Here is an 18,469-nt window from a genome sequence, read left to right on the forward strand (position 1 = left end):
TCCAGGCGTGCTGTGCCTGCACTGCCATCCTGCACGCTTTGATCTTGGCCCCGACACAGAGCAGTCTGCCTGGAGACACGCTCACGTGCCCGGGAATTAGGTCAGGCCTCGGTGGGGATTAGCAGGTGGTGGTGGGCTCTGGGGCTTCACTGGGGCTGCTGGGAGCTGCTGCTGGGCAGAAAGGGCTGGGGTTGGACTAAAGAGCAGCCTGGGAGGACTCACACCACTCCCCCCATCATCACGTTGTGGATGCCGAGGGAGGGGGCACATCCTCATCCCTGGGATGCCAGAGGGAATTGGAGGCTCCCAGGGCACAACGACTTTGCTCCCGAACACAAGGCACCCCGGTGCCTGCTGTGCTGCTTTTTATTTATACCTGCAGTGGAAATAAACCCCATGTCATCAGAGCCTGGCAAGAGGCATGAGCTCATTGCTTATATTTGGTGGTAACAGAAGAAGGGTAAATAAACGGCAGCGGCGCAGAGGTCCCTGCCAGACCTGTCAGGGCAAATTGGGGATGAGCTTTTGCCATCCCTTCCCATAGCTGCTGGGGAAATCAAGGGAGGGAAGCAGAGGCAGGGGAAGGCAGCCTCACCGGGGGGGTCCCAGCACCCCCGCCCTGGCTGAGTGCAAGCCAGGGGTATGCTGAGATGAAACCCAGCTGGGAGGGTGTTTGGGGCTGCCAGGAGCTCCCATGCATGGGCAGGGGGTGTCCCAGCAGCTGCCAAGGTACCAGTGAGCTGGCATAGAGATGTTACAATGATGCTAAGTCCAAGCTGGGGAAATATTCCCTGATTTGGTGCACAGCTCCCCTGTAAACACTCACTGTGGGATGCCCAGGAGCCTCAAACGCCTGGTCGGGTCCAGGGGATGTACAGGTCCTTGTGCAGGCAGCATCCATGTGGATGGGAAGCTATAGCCCCAGGACTGGGTGACAAGGACATCCCTGCAGCACCAGCTGACAATTAAACCTAAAAGGTCTGGCAGGGGTAGGCAAGCTCCCAAGTCAGCATTTAAGTCAGCCCCAGGTATGGGTGGTTTGGGTGCCCCTCTGCCACGGGCACCATGCACCCAACAGCATCACGCTGCAGCAGCACTTGGCGGCCAAGGTCCAGCTTAGCCTGTAGGACTCCCTGCTGCACCCTGCTGCGAGAGGGGCTGTGGGTGCTGGACAGGGTCTGCACCCTATCACCCACACACTGGCTAGCGATATGGGGCACAACCGTCACCTATGTCCACGTGCAGGGGACAGGGGACAGATTAGTGGGACCCCCTTGAGCCTCTCCTTCAAAACACCCCCCCACCTCCTCCCTGCCACCTCTTGGCTAAAGATCCTCTGCGTTTACCGAAACTCCAGGCTTACTCACGCCTCCCCGGCTGGCTGCAGCTGCTGGGAGAGGTCCTGGCGTTTCCTGCCCAGCCTGACTCAGCCCAAAGCCCCGGCACCCCTCTGCCTCTGCTGGGATGCAGTGTCTGGCATCCCAGCGGGAGGAGGCTGGGAGCACCCATTGCTTTTCCCTCAGGGCCGGTGGTCATCCCACATACCCCTTCCTCAGCCCCAAATTTATTCCTGCTTTCCATCCCCCATGGGCAAGGGATGCTCTCCGTTGGTCCCTGGCTGCTTGCTTGCTCTGCCGGCAGGTCAGCAAGCAGGTTGTGTGCTGGAGGGGGTTGATATGGGGTTGAGGTTGGGGTTTTTCCTTCTATTTGTGGCAGGCGGATGGAATCCCTCCGTCATTCCCCTGGGAAAGGGATGGGAACATCTGGAGAGCAGCGGGAGAGCCGTGACTCATCCTGCAGCATCATTAACTTCTTATAGCTGGTTATCATCTCCCTCTGATAAGGAGAGAGCAGCATCCGTGGGGTCAGGCCGGTGGTAATTGGCTGGGAAGACTCCAGGGTTAATCCTTCCCCGGCTGCTGGCTGAGCCTCCCTAAGCTGCTGGGGTGCAGCTGGTGGTGGGGAGCAGCTCGGAGCACCCCCTCAGCCATGCGCTCAGCCCAACAAGGAGCCCAGTGCACCATGGCAGCTCCAGGGGAAGGAGGGGAGCTGGGGCAGGAGGATGCCACTCCATCTCCAGGAGGTCGGGGGCACCAGCTATTTCTAGCCAACGTGCCATGGAAGATGAGTGCCATCAGCAATCGGTCCGTGTTAGCAGGGTGTGAATCCCGCCCCCGCCCCCCGCTGCCCCCAATCTCCCCATCGTGCCTCTCTCTGGGTGTAAAGATGTTTTTGAGTCTTGCTTTGAAACTGGCTGAGCTTCCCTTTGAACAACCCCCCAGGCCCATGCCTAACGATGCAAATGAGCTAATTAGGCCTTGGTGGAGCCTGGGGCTGATCGCCTGGGGCCAGCGCCCGGCAGCAGCCCCTTCCCTGTGCAAAAACAGCTTGCGGCTGCTCTCCCCCATCCACGCCAGCATCCTTAAGGCGAGTGACAGGTCCCTGCAGAAAGCTCCGCTATGGCCAAGGGAGAGCAGTGGGGCTCCTCCCCGTGTGAGAAGGGGCTTGGGGTTTGCCCGGGGCATCCCGCTGATGGGAGCAACTCTCTGCAATGCAGCCGCCTGCCCAAGCAACGAGACTCTGAGACCCCCCAGCAGCATCCCTAGGTTTTAGCCATGTACTGGGGGGTTTCAGCCCAAAACAGGGGTTGGAGCATCTCAAGGGATCCCTGACCCTGCTCTTTTCTCCCTGCCCAGCTGGAGCCAACCTGCCAGCTCACCTCTCCAGGGCAAGTGCTAGCAAAAATGGGAAATTGGCTGTCATCCTCCTGTAAACTCTGGTAGCAATAACCCTTTTGGCCAGCTGAGAAGGTCCAGAAGTGTGGCTGGGAGATGGGAGCATCAGCATGGACCAGAGTGGGGCTGGGCTGCAGCAGGCGAAAGCTGGAACAGCCCTGCCCACCTCGAGGATGCTGAGAGCAGAGTGATCCACGGGGTAATGCTGTGACATCAGGGCATGCCAGAAGGGCCGCACCCACCTTTGTCCCGGGTCACATTTGGCCACGTTGGGTGGCTGCCCGCCCCGGCGCGGTGGCATCTCTCCCAGCCGTCCCCACGCTGTCCCAGGGTACGGTTCCCAGCCAGCCGGGTGCTTGCTCCTGAAAATGAGGTAGTGTCTCCGACGGCTGGGTCAAAGGCTTCGCTTCGGGCATTGGTCAATCTGTTTTCTCTCCAGTCACTGAGCCAAACGGCAGGCGCTGTCAATAAGGGACCTGCCACAGCTTCTTGTCCCCGAGCAGGCGGAGGAGGAGGTGGGAAGGCTCCCAAGCTGTCTGGCCCATGGTGGGGATGCCAAGGAGAGGAGATCAAGGTCAAGGTGCCCAAAACCAGTCTTTGACAGGAGTCGGGGCGCTGCTCCCCATCCTGGACCCGTTGGCTGGGCGACTCCAAAGCCTTGCCCTAAGAAATAGCTTTTCTCCACTCTTTTGGGCTTATCACCCCAGAAGGGAATGGCGGCCACACATGGTTAGCTGAAATGGTTGGAGACTTGAGGCATTTTCTGCTGGAAAATGTTTGGCTGGGAGATGGAGCGTCTCCCAAAATGGCACCAATTTCAGTAAAGCTGCATTTGAGGGTAAAGATCCAGACAGGGGAGGGGAAGGGGGCTCAGAGCAGGGCAACCTACCATCTTCTTCTCAGTCACAACACACTGGGCCATTTGAGGCCTGACATGTCCTCTTGAAGAAATTGCAATTTTTGCTCTTTTCTCAATATTCTCATTTAGAAGAAGCAAGAAATTCAGTTTCTACAAACGAACCTTTTCAAATGATCCCAAATATCTTGGGCTTTTGGGGGATTTTTTCTCCCCCCAAGATTTCTCCAACGAGGAGGATTTCAAAACATTGTGTTTGGCTCCAGTTCAAATCAAAGGCAGATTTTGAAACCTCCAGATCTTTGCAAAAGGGACTGTTACCCTCCGGGCAGCCACCTCCCAGCCCCGCCGGGCTGAGAGACCTCCAAGAAAAACGCATGAGGCAATACCAAAGGATGCTGAAAGGGTCCTTCTCCCTGGACCCTGGTGAAGCAATGTCCACGCACTGGCCCAGCCATGGGGCTCAGATGGATGTGTCCTGCCAGACATTTCTGCTTGGAGTTCTGCCCCCATCCCGAGCCCAGCCTGGGTTGGCTCAACCTCCGCCCCGGGTGCTTTGCCCCCTCCCTGGAGCATCCTTCACCGCCTCCCCCAGGGCAGCTGCCTTTTGGGGCACGTTCGTAGGGTTTTGGGCTTGCTGGGAGTGATGTGGGCCTTCTGCAATGGGCATTGCCTGGGGACCACAATCCCGTTCCATGGATGCATTTTTCCAAGCAGGGCTGAGGTTGGCCCATGGTGCCTGGCCCTTGATGGCCTGAGGGTGCCTGGGGCAGCCGCTCAGCCCGTCCCAGGGGTCCCATCCTCCAGTGGGACCCCGGTGGGACGGCGAGAGCCCCTGCCCCATGCGCTGGATGTATAGTGGACACGAGGCAGAGAACTGCCTTGTGCTCTCCATGGGCACATGGAACTCTGGGTCAGTGGAAGCTGGGACGGAAATATTTGCGGGGGGGGTTGTTGGCAGGGAAATCACGGGCTGCCACACCTCGGGGATGGGGGCACGGGCAAAGAAATTGGCACCCATGTCCAGAGGAAGGCCGCGCCGGAAAGCAGCAGCATGGACTGAGGGCTCCCACTGGGTCTGTCCCTGCAGATGCCTCGGCCGTGGACATGGACCTGTACGATGCCCAGACGCTGGCGGAGGCCCTGAAGTGGTACCTCCAGGAACTGCCATCGCCTCTGATCCCTCCAGCTCTCTACAGCGACTTGGTTCACATGGCTCAAGGTAAGCACAGTGAGATTCCCCTCGTGCCTGGGACCTTTGTGGGGCTGGAGGAGCTTTGGGAAGCTCCTAGAAAGGCTCCCCAGCATCTCCAGGGCAGCTTCTGTCCCCATCCCCTGCCCAGCCACTGCACTAAGGGCAGATCCCAAGATAGACCACTGGGAACATCCCCTACACTGGAGCAGTGCATCAGCTTTTGGGAGATGCTCTGGGAAAGAGAGAGGAGACCTGGGGGGCAGCTTTGCTCTGGCCATGGCATGGTCCTCTCCTGCTGCAGTGCCCGGAGGAGGTGCTGCCTGCCGGGACGGACGGCTGCCGAGGCTGGGTGATGCTGGCCCCAGAAGAAAGCATTATTATAATATTTTGGCTCTGCTGCCTGGGAATTTTTTACTGTAATCTCGTTAACTCTTGGCTTTATATGGGCATAGAAAATTCTCTGCTTTTTCAGCTTAGTGCCATTAGGAAGTGCCTTTAGATCCCTGCAAGATTTCCAGCCTCTGTGCAAATGTGTGAGACTGACAAGGTTTTGGGTTTATTTGAATTTTTTTCAAATAGACAGGGCAGAGTTAGTACCCAGGTCAGCAGAGTCCACGGTTCATCCCAACAGGGAGCCTGGACCAAAACCCATTTGAAATGAGTCCTCGCAGAGCCGCTCAGCCCCTCCCAGCCTGAGCCCCGCGGATATTGCCAGGCACATGCCAAGCCCTCGCCCACCGTTTTAGACAGGACCTGAACACCTCGCCACTTTCGAAACCAGGATTTCCCCTTTCACACCAGCTCTCGTCTCGCTGCCGGTCGCTGCAGTATCTGCCATCCCTGTGCATCACCTCCCCGTCCTAAGCCAGATTAGCGTTTGGGCAGACCATGCTCTTGGCTGCCTTAAGAAGCACCAAAAGATCACCCATGGTCGGACCAGTGTGGCCCTTTCCTACCATGTTCTGGTGGGAAAAGGCCATAGGCCCTTTGTGGCCTCCAGCAAGGCAGGAGGGACGCATGGAGAAGATGAGGGATAACTCACACTCTCTGTGCAGGACAGGGAAGACAGAGCCAAAAGAAATAACCCCAGGGCCAGTGGCACTGAGACGCTGCCTTCCCCTCACCCATCGGAGAGAGGAGAAATCAAAGGCTGCCTCCCTTCCAAGGATAAAAATGCAATTAGGAAGCAATTAGCTGGGTTGCCTCGTTAAGCAACTTCAAAGGGAAGCGCCTTTCGCCGCAGCCTGCGCTGGAGCGGGGTCTGCTCCTGGCACAACGGGTGCAGGAGGAGGAGGCAGGAATGGAGGCGAAACTGATGGGGATTTCTCTGGGGTTTAAAAAAAAAATAAAAATAAATACAAGTCTTTCAGGAGACGGTGCTGGTTTTTGGCAGTCTGCCCTGGCAAGCAGGCTCCTTCTGCCCTACTCAAGGCTGCGGGCTGGAAAAGAAGTGAGCTGACCACCTGCAAAAGGAGGTGGAAAACATCCCCAAATTCTTCCTTTGGCTGTGGACCTTCCCCCCGTGACATCCCCTGGGTGCAAAAAGGTGCAAAAAGCAGCTGATTGGGGCAGGGGAGGCCTGGAACGAAGCCAAGCATCCCCTGGGAGCAGCCTGTCAGATGTAGGGGCACCCCATCGCCCACCCAGTGGGGTCAGCCAGGTCATGGACTTACTCCAGAGGGGTTCCTGGACCTGCCACCCCTCTGGCTCCGGTGCACTCCAGCCCCAAGGATGGATGCCAGGAGCTGGCTGGGCATCGGCCAAGCCTCAGCTCTGGTGCAAAGAGCCGCAGGGAGCTGAGTCCACCCCCGGCCAAGCCGGGCTTTGAAGCCGGCTGAGAGCAACAGAGCCCTGGGGACCTCCCTGTCCCCTGCAGATGAAAGGCCTGGCCGAGGCGGGGATGGAGGATGGTTGGAGAGCAGCTCTTTCCCGTGCCTGCGGCAGGACCATGGTCCCAGGCTGCTGAGCTCATAGCTCACAAGATCTAGGAGCCCTGGCCAAGGCTGGCAGAGGGCACTGGGGACACGGGGGGACACTGGTGGGAACACCACAGGGCTGTAGGCTGCTCAGGGCACCTGTGGTGGGGTTCTGGTGGCACCTCCATGATGTGCAACACCATTAGGTGCCTGCTTTTATTCACATGGGCAATTCAAGTATCACTGGAAGTCGTTGTCCCCAGATCAGCCCTCCCCGCTGCCGCATTTCAGGGGGGCAAGACAGGCCACACTGGGAGGGCTGCAGGCACCTCACTATGGCCATGCCTGGACCTCTCAGCCCGGGGACAGCTTTTTTTTCTCCTAAGATACCTTTTCCCTCCCAGCTTGCTTTTTCTGCAGGGGAGGGCTGAGCCTTTAAATTCAGCAGACCTTCCCCCTGCTTTGCTTGGCCTTTTCCGTGGCTTTGCTGTGCACCAGGGCCGGGCTCTCGCAGCTCTCCTCCGCTGGAGCAGCAGTGAGGGGTGTTTAGGTGCAGCCCCTGCCAGGTGAGCAGTGCAGGCCCTGATGCTCCCTACCTGCCTGTGCCGAGAGGGGGAATGTGCTAAAGTCACCCTAAAATCTGACCTGGGGTGACGTGAGCAGGTAAATGGGGCTGGCAGCCTCCAGCAAGAGGTATCCCCTCCAGGGTATCACCTCTGCGTACCCCGTGCTCCCTGGGGTACCCATGTGTCCCACAGACTGTCTGCAGCAAGGGATGGGCTGCAAAGAGACAGTCATGTTTTTTGGGGGGAGAGGTTGAGGTCAAGTATTTTTGGGGGATCTGTGGGGAGTAGAGGCCTGACACAGCTCATGCCATGTGTGTTGGTAGGTGCTGGGCTCCTGTGAGAGGCAAGGGGATGCCCTGACTTTCCGAATTGACCTTTCTTCTCCTGTTTTCCCTCCACTGCAGAGACCCCGGGCCTGGAGGAGTGCGGCCAGCGAGCCAGAGCCCTGCTGGCCCCCCCAGCCCTGCCGCAGCCCCAGGCACTGCTCCTCCGCCAGCTCGCCCGCCACTTCTGCTGCCTCTGCCAGGGCGCCCGCAGGAGCCGTCTCTCGCCCCGGCTCCTCGGAGAGCTCTTCGGAGAGCTGCTCCTCTGCCCTGCGGCAGCCAGGTGAGGTGCCCCTGCCATGCACGGGATGGGGCAGGCGAGAGAAGAGTGCTTGTACCAGGCACCGGCACGCTGACCCCAGCCAGGCTGGTTTTGCTGGATGAGAGCCCGTGGGCAGCTCAGCCCCGGGGTTTTCTGAAGGGGGAGGCCAGAGCTGGGACCCCCCATCCCAACTGTGATGCTCTGACATCACACCCATTCCCACAGTGACCAGGTGTGGTGACACACACAGGACTGGGACATGCAGCATCGCCCCAGTCCCACAAGAGATCCCTCAGGGTGGCTGGCTCCTGTCCCAGGGATGTGGGGGGTCTCCGGGGGGACTGAGCTGCCGGCACCCTCACGGACCCCCCCCCCCCGCCCCTTCTCCCTGCAGCACCGAGGCGAGCCCTGAGCTCCACGCAAGGATCCTCGAGTCCCTCATTGTGGCCGGCGAGGCGATGGAGGTGCCTGCAGCCCCCGGTAAGAGACACCCGGCCGGCGGTGGTGGGGACAGCGGGAGTGAAATTCGGAGAGGCGATAGCAGCAGGTCACGGGGCGGTTTTGGTGGCCAGTGCAGTGACGGGAAGGTGCCTGCATCCCTGTGGTGGTGGCCGGACTGTGCTGGCATCCTGGCCAGGCACGCTGTTTTCCCATTTCCCTCCCTCTTTTCCCCTCAGAGAGACTGGTTTGGGGGCATTTCTTTGCAGCCTCTCGGAAGGTTTGCAGCTGTTTTCTTGCTTAATGTCTGTGTTGCTGCTCTTTGGTCCTGGTGTGGTGCCAGCGAGTCCTGCTCTGTTGTTTCGGGGGGCTCAGTGGGTGCGGGTGCTCTCAGTCGGGGGCTGCTGCGCGACTTGTTTCAGTGAGCAGGGATCTGGCTGCAGTTCAGGAGGAAAAAAAATAGCAAGACAACTATAAAATGGCAGGCTGGTGCTTGCTACAGGATCAAATCTGGGTTTATGATTTTTGACTTGCGTTTAGTTTTCATGTGGGTGGAATTGTGTTGCGTCCAACGAGGCACTGCTGCCCCAGCCATGGGGCATCCCTGGGGATGGGGATGGGCCCTTGTCCCCCACCTCTCCATGCTCGGGCAAGGAGCTGGGAGCATGTGTTTTTCTGCAGATCTTCATTACCCCGCCCAATCTTCAACCCACAGGACTGCGTTTATTCCCCTTTTATTATCAACACCAGCACTTGCCTCCACCAACAATTTCTCTTCTGCTCTGGTGGTTGAAGTCCCAGCCCTCCACTGAACACCTTCTCCTGCTGTGTCCCTCTTGCTTGGTGGCATCTCGTGTCCCATCAGTGTCCAAAAGCAAAGGGTGTGCCCCTTCTGCCCTCTGCAGCACTCCAAGGATGGGAGGCGAGCGGTCCATCCAGGCAGGGATGTAGGTAGGAGGGAAGGAGGGCACTCAGTGGAGCACAAACTGCAGACCCTGAGCACCACAGAGGTCCATCCGTGTGGGATTCCATCTCTAGGCACTGGAGCTGCCCAGACCCCAGGAGGCACAACTGCTTCCAGCCCTCCTACTTGGAGATGTGTCCGTGTTGGTCCCGGTGAATCCTGTCTCCTTCTGATGTACCCGGGTCCTTGTCATCACCCTACCTCCCTGAGGGGTGGCCAGGCCAGGCAGGATTACGACTCTTAATATTCCTTGTAAATCAGCTCTTTCAGACCTGTCATTTATTGCTCTCCCCCAAGCTCTCGCCCATGAGTTTGTTGAGATCCGTATGTCTCTTCCCCTCGCTGATCCAGATGTTGGGCAGCTGCAGCCTGGCAGTCCCCGGAGTCCCTGCTGCCATCCCCAGACCCTGTGCTGTCACCGGTCATCTCCATCTGAAACTGAGCAGAGGGGCTGGGCAGGACTCTGGGGTCCTCACTCCCTTTCTGGGTCAAAATCCCCTTTATGGGCACATCCTGATGTGGGCACCCCCCAAGTGTGGGGCAGGGCATGGGGCACCTGGGCTTGCTGCCCCATGGGCTGCCTTGCTGCGGGACTTCGGATAAGTCCTGCCACCTCCCCTCTCTTCATACCTAAAAGCGAGGGTATTATTACTTGGCTGTCATCACATTAGGATGTTGGAAAGCTTAATTAAATGCCTGCAAAGCGTGCATTTTTTGAGAGCTGTGGATGAAAGGGGCTATATATAAAGTGTGAAGAATTATTATTAGCAGTGGGGTCCACACCCCGGCCCCGCTCCCATCGCTCCGACCCCGCTCCCCCGCTGCCCCCACATCCCGGCACCGTGATTATTTTTGTGTGTGTGTGGAGTTGTGGTTTTATAATTATACATGTAAAATAGCTATAAATACTCTGCAATAACACAGCGGGTGTGTGCGCATAGCACAGGAATAGGAGTCGGTAGCTGACATGGAGGAAACCGCGGTATGACCTCATTCTGACTCAGGCGTAAATATACCTCGTGCGAGCGGGTGGCTGGAGGGTTTGGGGGCAGCTGGGGGTGGTTTTGGGGCTGCTCGGGGGCTGCAGGGACAGCGGCTGCCTTGGAAGCAAGGGTCATGTTTTGGGTGAGGTCCAAAGCTGGCTCTTACCCCCAGGGAGGCTCCTGCGGTGTCAGGGTCCCTCCTCTCCCATGTGTCCTAGGGCTGCTGGTAGAGGCTTGGATGTGAAAAATCATCAAGAATGAAAAGGTAGATTGTGAGATCTGGTTCCTGGAGGGACTTTCTGGGGTGGATTCGCTGTTGTTGAGTTTGCCGCATCCCTTCCCGCAGGCGCTGCTCCTGGTGGGTCTCTGCGGCCGCCCGCAGACAGGCTGCGAAGGGCAACGGCATGGGATGGGTCCGGGATGGCTCCTGAAAGCTCTTCCCAGCGACCAGGGGATGCGGCAGTGGGTCATGCTGGAGGCACTGGTTTGTGTGGGGCCGTGCACTGGTTGGCACAGGGCAATGCCATGGATCGGTGGCAAAGCTGGGACGGAGCCTGGGGCCGAGTGGCCACATCCAGGCCTCCTCACCCGGCTCTCCAGCAAGCTCCCGGCGCTGGGCAGCCATCCTCAGCTCAGCCCAGGGGCATGGGGACATTCCCCAGCCCCATGGGGACTCAGGGGGCACACAGAGCCCGTTGCAGGACCCCAGAGCCCGCGGGGGGACTGTTTCCCAAGCAGGGTGAGGGGGCAGGGGAAGGCAAAGGGAAGAAGTGATGCAAATACCAGCTCAGCTGAAGGAAGATGACTTCATCTCCTTTTCCTCTCCTGGTGCTATTTATAGCCACTTTAATTTACTCCCCTTTGCTTTATTATCTCTCCAGCAAGCCGTTAGCCCTCAGATGGCAGGATGCTTTTACTCACCATGCAGCACAGACTTCTGGAAAAAAAAAGAAAAAAAACCACCACCAAAAAAACCACAAAAGCGGGGGTGGGAGGCAGGGAAAGGTGGCAGAGCACTGGGGGCAGGAGCATCACTGTCCTGTGGTGTAGGTTTCTGGAGAAAATGAGAGGATTTTGGCTCCTTTTGGGGAAAAGAATGAGAATTGGGCAAGGGAGGTGTCCCCCTTCCTCTTCAGAGCAGTGGCCGGAGGGGACAGGACCAGCCGTGCCAGGGTCCCCTCCTCACCCTAGGACGGGGGCTGTTGTTTGCTGGACCCTGCTGAGGCAGACACCCCCTGCTCCCCCAGGACCCCCCAGCCCTGCCCCGGTTTACATGGGGCAGTGGTATAATGCCAGCGGGGGGATCAGGCTCCAGCGCCCAGCCCAAGCACCTTGAAAACACCTTCCCAAAGAGAAGGTTGGGCAGCCCTGTGCCATGGGGAAACTGAGGCACGGCCTCCCCATGGAGTCAGTCTCCCAGCAGCTCCCAAATCCAGTCCCTGGGGGGGTTGGTCCTCAGATGCCCAACCCTGGGCCTGGCACCATGGCACCCCACACCCCAGTGCTCAGCAGGGATGGAGGCTACAGGGCTGGTGGTGGGTGACACCCCGTGACATCTCATGATGAGACACGCTGGGCACTTTCCAGCCCGAGCCCCACGCAGGCACCTCTGTGACAGCATTGCCGCTGAGGCAGATTGCCATGTTCAACCAAATTAGAAATATCTGGCTTTGAAGTTTTTAATTAACTTTTTTCCTGTTTGCTTTCTTCTGATTCCAAGGGAAAAGCCCATCCTCTCGCTCTCCCCAGCTCACGTGTCAGCATGTCACGGCAGAGGCTGCAGACTCAGATGTGCAGGGGGTCAGGAGGGAGCAGAGGGCTTGCCAGGAGGGGCTGGCCCTGGGGGTGCAGACCCCCACCTGCCCGGGTTGTTGGGGGCCTCATCCAGGTGCTGCCCTGCCTGCATGGGGCAGGAAAAAACCCAACTGAAAACCCCTGGGTGGAGGGTGGCGTGGGAAGGCTGCGGCCGAGCGGTCCCCTGTGCTGCGACATCTGATTCTGCCTTCCCTAATCTGCAAATAATACAGAGAAAACAAATTAAGGCTGGGGAAGGTGGGAGGGGGAAGAAAAGAGAGCAAAAGCCCAGCTAGTGACGTGAGATAGGGAGAGTGGCTAAAAATAACAGAACCTCAAAGGCACTGGGAGGAACACGACAAGGATACACGCTCCCGCCATCCCAGAAGGCGGCCTCACGCCTCTCCAGCTGCTCTGGCTGTAACGCTGCCGAGCCCGGTGAATCTGGAGAGGGAAAAGCCTCTGAGATGGGCAGCGGCAGGGAGGCGAGAGGCGCAGAGCTGTGCTGCGGAGCAGGGAGCGATGCTCCCACCCACGGCAGAGGATGGGGGTCCCCCAAGCACCCGGGGCGCCTGGCTGGGAGGCAGCCGCTGCCTGACCCACTTGCAGGCAGCCGGTGGGCGGTGGGAGGCTGCTGGGAGACCCCCGGGGTGCTGCCTCCGCAGCTAATTTTAGCCCGTGTTCAATTAATCATGGAGCAGGAGGGGATCGCAGCATTACGGCAAGCCCAGCTTTGCCGGTGCCTCTGCCAGCTGCCCTGCCTGCCCCATGCTCGCTGCCAGGAGGGCTTGGAGCAGCAGGGGCCAGGGTGTACCCCCACACCATGACTGTGGGCTGAGGAACCAGGACCAACGCTGTGCTGCAGTCCCCTTCCTCCAGCCGGGTGGGAGCAGCTAGGGCAGCCCTGGGAAGGATGCCTGGGGACAGGGGGGCAGGAAGCCTCCCTCAGCATCTCCCTGTGCCTCAGTTTCCCCTCTTGGCTGGCAGAGGTGGCTTTCTCAGGGTTGCTGTACTGTTCTGGGCAGGTGTTTTCCCAGCACACCAGGGTGGGGGAGCAGTGACACCCAGCCAGGGACGCTTCAGCCAGCCCAGACCTCTGTCACACACCCTGGCACCAGCCCCTTCCCTGGGAGCCACCAGCTCTGGCCCCTGACCATATCCGAGCTCCGCAGGTGGCTACGGCACAGTGCCAACAGGCAGAGCTGGGGCAGGAGCCAGCCGCATTGCTCAGGGTCTGGCAGCTTCCCGGGTGTGAGGAAGGACCCTCGGCAGTGCCGCAGGGATGTGTGCTGATGGCCCCACAGTCCCTCTCTCCCCGTGGCAGCCACAGCGCTGCTCCACTGGCTCTGGTGGTAAAAGCATGGCACGGCCAGCCCCCCCCTCCGTGACAGGGGCAACAGCTCCAGATGGAATCACGGCTTGGATGGGATTGAAACCCTTTTCCTCCCTGCACCGCGTGGCCGGAGCTGATAGCAAGCTGGTTAACCCAAAGCATTGTGTGTGCCGCCGGCCCCCAACCTGCCGGGGGTTTCGCAGCCGGAGAGGAAACGCTCCCACTCAGCCGGCTGGGATTCAGATGGAGCCTCCATGAGTGCCAGTGGCCAGGCTCTGGGGCTGCCCTGCTGTCTGGGCAACCTGCCCTCCCTTTTGCCGGTACGTAAAGTTTAGGGATGGCTCATCAGAGCCTCACCGGGGCAAGCCCAGGCCACTGTGCCAGCAGGTGCCGGCCGGCGCTCGGATGTACAGCCCAGAAAACCTGGGGGTTCAGGGACGTTGTCTGGTGCAGCCAGGGTTTGGCCCTCAGGGTCTGCAGGCCTCTCCAGCCGTGGCTTTGCACCTGGGACAGCCCTGCCAGCTCCAGAGGGCAGCTCCCAGAGGCCAGGCTGGCTGAGCAAACCCTCCCCATCCCGGATGGAGCCACCAGCTTTGCTGGCGCAGCCCAGCCAGGACTGGCTCGCTCCTCATGCCGGCCGCTTGCCCAGCCAAACTGCAGGAGCATTCGTGGCAGCGCACGTGTCCTCCCGGCTCCAGCCCTCAGACGCTGTCTGGGCTGGAGTCACTCTTTCTGCCGCAGTGACTCCAGCTAAGCACCACCAGCGGCCTCACAAAAGATGGGGAGGGTGACAAAGCACCGGTCACACCGCCAGCCACAGACAGTTTTCCAGCTTGGCACCAAAGCCAGGAGCATCCTCTCCTGCGCAGTGGCATTTCTGTCCCCTGCAGCCTGCCTGGCAGCAGCTGCTTTTGGTCAGGAGATGCCAGAAAAGGGCAATGCTGGCCATGGGGAATTTCATGCTGGAGCAGGAGGGCTAAAGGGCAGCTGATCCCTCCATGATCCCACCGGCACCCCTGGACCCTGCCTCCCTCAAGAGCATTCCGGCTCCACTCTGAAGGGGTGGGAGGAGGCAGGCTGCCTGGCACACACACAAGTGGCTCTGGGGAAAGGCAGGATTTGTGTTTCCAGGAGGGAAAATGAGTCACGGGGGGACGGCAGGGCCATGCCAGAGGCTGCGTGCGGGACCGGGGTAAGCGGTGACTGTCGGCTGCTATCCAGGAGGTCAGGCAGACATGCTCTCACAGGTCTTGCCTGGCTTTAAGATCTATTAACGTCATTTTACCATTCAAGACGAGAGCCGCACAGGCAGCAGAAACGTTCGGGCATGGCTCAGATCAGAGCAGGATTTCAATTACAGTAATCAAAGGTGACACAGATAAGAAACCCCTGGTCTATGAAGCCGCGACAGCTGTCCTCTGGCTCAAACCGGCACCCATCCAGAGCGGCTCCATCAAAATCACTGAAGTGGTACTAGGGTAAAATTGGATTGCGAATCCATTTTCATCTGCTGTGGTGCAAAATGCTTTCCCTGCGCTGCTTGGGGAAAAAAGCCACCTTCTCAGGGGAGCAGCAAGGGAAGAAGGTGCCAGGCATGGAGGAGGGGACATTGTCCCCTGCAAAGGCACTGGTGCCCATTTGCGGATGATGGAGGCAGCAGGAGGAACAGCTGGGATGCTGGAGCATTGTGGCTCTACCTACTGCTTTCCCCTCTGCCCTTCAGCCTGGCCCAGCAGGGATGCTTGTAGCCAAGGCAGGGATGCGCTTACTTGGCAGCAGCCCCCTCAAGGGATGGGCAGCCCTCCGAGCCCCACCACAGCTGAGCACCCCAGGCTGTGCTGCAGGACAGACCCCCCCGCCCCAGCAGGGTGGAGGAAAGCCTAGGGTGAGGGTCAGGAGGCTGGAGGGGGAGGAAGAGGAAGACCCCCATGGCACAGGAGCTTTCGTCTTTGCAGATGCCTGACTTGGTCCTGGGCACCAGCTGGGGAGGATGCTCGCAGGGTGAAGCCCAGGAGCCCCACTCCTGCCTCTGCCACTGCTTGAACGTGTCCCCACTCACACACACGCACACACACACCCCCCCACACCCCACCCCACCCCAACTGCTTTTGCTTCCCGTAGCCTGGGGTTGCAAATCTTTCGGGTGGCAGCGGGGCAGCAGCAGTACTGTACAGCTCCATGCACCCCAGTACACTGTCTGGGCTCCCCCACCTCACCCCTTTGGGATCCCACCACCGGCTCCTCACCACCACCCCACGGACCCACCGGTGACCACCGCCACGGCCTCGCAGGACCCTGGGTGTGACCGAGCCGCGGGGGCACCCCCCGGGTCCCACATGCACAAGGGGCCCTTTCTGCCCCGGCATGGCGGGAGCCAGCCAAAACACAGAGGGTCTTTCTGCACCCACTGGCCCCGCTCCAGCCTGGCCAGGTGTCAACTGCCCAGCCGTGGCATGCCCCCCCCCGGTGCCCCCCGGGGAGTGCGAGCCCTTTCCCGAACACTGGGGGTTTGTGCGGGGCGGCAGGACTGAATGGTGGGTCTGTGCAGCCAGGGCTGCTGGGCAGGGAGGGAAGGCGAGCCGCTTGCCTCATCTGTTTACCTGGAAGTGGAGATCGTGGCCAGGCCGGGCTGCCACCGCAGCGGGCGCTTTCATGCTAGAGTTAAGGGGAAGGGGAGTGCCATGCTGCGCCCATCCCTGAGCAGCTCGCAGCGTGGGCTGGGGATGCAGGCAGGGACCTGGCACGGCTTCTCTCCCACGATGCGCCTGCGTGGTGCTGGACCCTCCTGCCGCCGCAGCCTGAGAGCCGGAGGCCAGGGAGGCATGAGGGGACGGGGACAGGTCACCAGAGGGGTGGGTGATGCTGCTGGTCGTCCTCTGCCCTGCAGCATCCCTGCACCCCAGGGCTCTACAGGGTCCCCCCACCTGTGTCCGTGGACTGGCAGGGTCCCCATCCTGGCTGTTTGTCCCTCGATCACCAGGGTCCCCACCCTGGCTGCTTGTCCCCATACTGTCAGTGGTGTCCATCCTGGCTACATGTCCCTGCACCATCCTTAGCTCTCTGTACCACTGGCTGTGGACGCCTGTACCAGCGCTATCCCCATGCAGGCTCTGCGTCCCTGCACTGGCTGGGTCCCCATACCAGCAGTGTCCCCAGGGGGACATGGGAGCCACTTAGCAGCTCTAGGAGAAAGGGGATACCCATGCAAGTGGTGGGTTTTGTCCTTGTGTGAGCCAGGACTGGTGGCCACACACAAGCTGCTGAGGAGGGAAAGGGGACAATAGCATCTTCATCAGCGTCTGAATGTGTGGGGACTAACAAAGCTGGCTTTCTGTCCCCAGGGTTGAGGTTGCCTTATCTGTGTGTATCTGTTCCTACCCAACCAGCGCTAGAGTTGCTCCTGATGCCGCACAGCTAATCCCAGAGGCTGCCAGATAGGGCAGGGACGGCTGCCTCCACCCGCACCTCCTCCCACACCCTGCCTGCACTGGCAGGGCCAGGAGCACAGGGCTGCACCATGACCTGCTCCTGTCCCCTGGCCAGCTGATGCTGGGGATAACCAGAGGTCCAGGGCAGAGGTGCAATGAGTTTGACGTTCTCAGTCTCCAGCAGTAGTACGTGCAGGGTTGGGAGGCAGGCACTGGCATTGCCACTTATCCTGACGTCCAGGCTCGGTGATCTTCCAGTTCCCAGCAAAGCCGCGTCTGCCCAGTTCCTCTCCACTCATCCTTTCCTTCAGCTGAAAAATTTATTGCCCCGTGTCCATGGCCAGGGCTCAGGGACTACACCAAGTCTCCAGGAGGTCGTGGCCGTGCTTGGGGTCACTCAGTAGATTTCTCTGATTTTGGATACTTTTGGCATTTGGGGAAGGGTGCAGGCAGTGAAGGAACTGGGATACCTGCAGAGGCTGGCATCTCAGCGAGCAGCCTGGCACAGCATCGTCCCCAGGAGGCCCAGGGCTGGGGCTGGATTGTTCGACCTCATGCCTCACAGATATGGCTGCAGCATCCCCACTGAGCATCCTCAGCTCTCCCCAAGTACCTGGAGGATCCACAAGTCCTGGCTGTCCATCCCCCACACTGCTGGCAGGGTGCCCTCCCACCGGCCTTTGGCACCCCTAATTTCACCGCCCTACATTGGCGCTTCATGCCCTGGGTAGGGAGGAGCATCCGGGGCTGTGCTTCGGCACCGTCCCAGATTTCCAACCCTGGCATGCACGGTGCCATAGCAGTGCCTTTATTTTTTCAGCTGCTTCCCTGTTTTCTTTGCAGTCAGGCTCTTTCACCGGGTGATGGCGATCACAGGGGTTATTTGGGGAGGGCTCAGCGTGCCGCTGAGCAAGCAGCCTGCAGCGTGGTGCCCAGACCCAGGACCTCGTGGTGGCCTGCCCTGTCACAGACCCCACATCTTGGATGGCTCTGACCTTCCCTGGCTGTGGCACAGGGGGAAAAACATACAACCTGGGCTTAGGAGAGACCATTTGGCTCTGCAAACCCCAAAGTCACCCCAGGGCCTCAAAGCCACCCATATACCACAGACATGGACCGCCCAGACTGATGTCCCTGAGGTCACCAATGCCACTGGAGCAGGTGCCCAGCATCGCTGGCACTGCTCTTGCTCCAATGCCGATGCCTCCCACTCCCAGGCTGTGGCTTCTCCAGACCATCAGGATTTAAAGCTATGGGGAAGGTGGCCTGGAGAAGACTTTGCAAGGTGCCAGCAGGGAATGATGGCAAAGGAAGCCACCCCAGGGGAAAGAGGGGGGTCAGGAGAGCACGAGCCCCCAAGACTCTGTGTGACCAAGGTTTGAGGACTGAAACCCCCAGTGACAGCGTTTGGGTAATGCAAAAAGCCCCGGCCCCAGCTGCCTGCCTGAACAGCCTCGCTGGGTTGTTTCGGGAGCAGTCATAACCATCGGGTGGCTGCACGTTTCTGAGGGGAGCTCTGCTCCACAGCCTCCGACAGCTGTTTCTACAAAAGCCTTAAATTGAAACATCTGGAGTGTTTCAGAAAGAGAAACCTGAGTGTTTTGGGGTCCAGAACAATTCAAAAGATCCAAGACAAATTCATGAACCATCAGGCTTGACCTGAATCTGGTCTTTTC

At 59.5% G+C, this 18,469-nt stretch overlaps 1 protein-coding gene across 1 annotated transcript in view; it reads left to right on the forward strand.

Moving 5' to 3' along the window:
- PIK3R3 (phosphoinositide-3-kinase regulatory subunit 3) overlaps nucleotides 1-18,469 on the forward strand; it is an 83,023-nt gene that overhangs the window by 10,057 nt on the left and 54,497 nt on the right. Inside the window, exons 5-7 of the mRNA XM_075759519.1 lie at nucleotides 4,682-4,813; nucleotides 7,673-7,874; nucleotides 8,248-8,333. Of these exons, the coding sequence (XP_075615634.1) occupies nucleotides 4,682-4,813; nucleotides 7,673-7,874; nucleotides 8,248-8,333 (420 nt within the window). The remainder of the gene's footprint in view (nucleotides 1-4,681; nucleotides 4,814-7,672; nucleotides 7,875-8,247; nucleotides 8,334-18,469) is intronic.

This window comes from Balearica regulorum, chromosome 8 (assembly GCF_011004875.1).
Source record: "Balearica regulorum gibbericeps isolate bBalReg1 chromosome 8, bBalReg1.pri, whole genome shotgun sequence".
Taxonomy (NCBI): Eukaryota; Metazoa; Chordata; class Aves; order Gruiformes; family Gruidae; genus Balearica; species Balearica regulorum.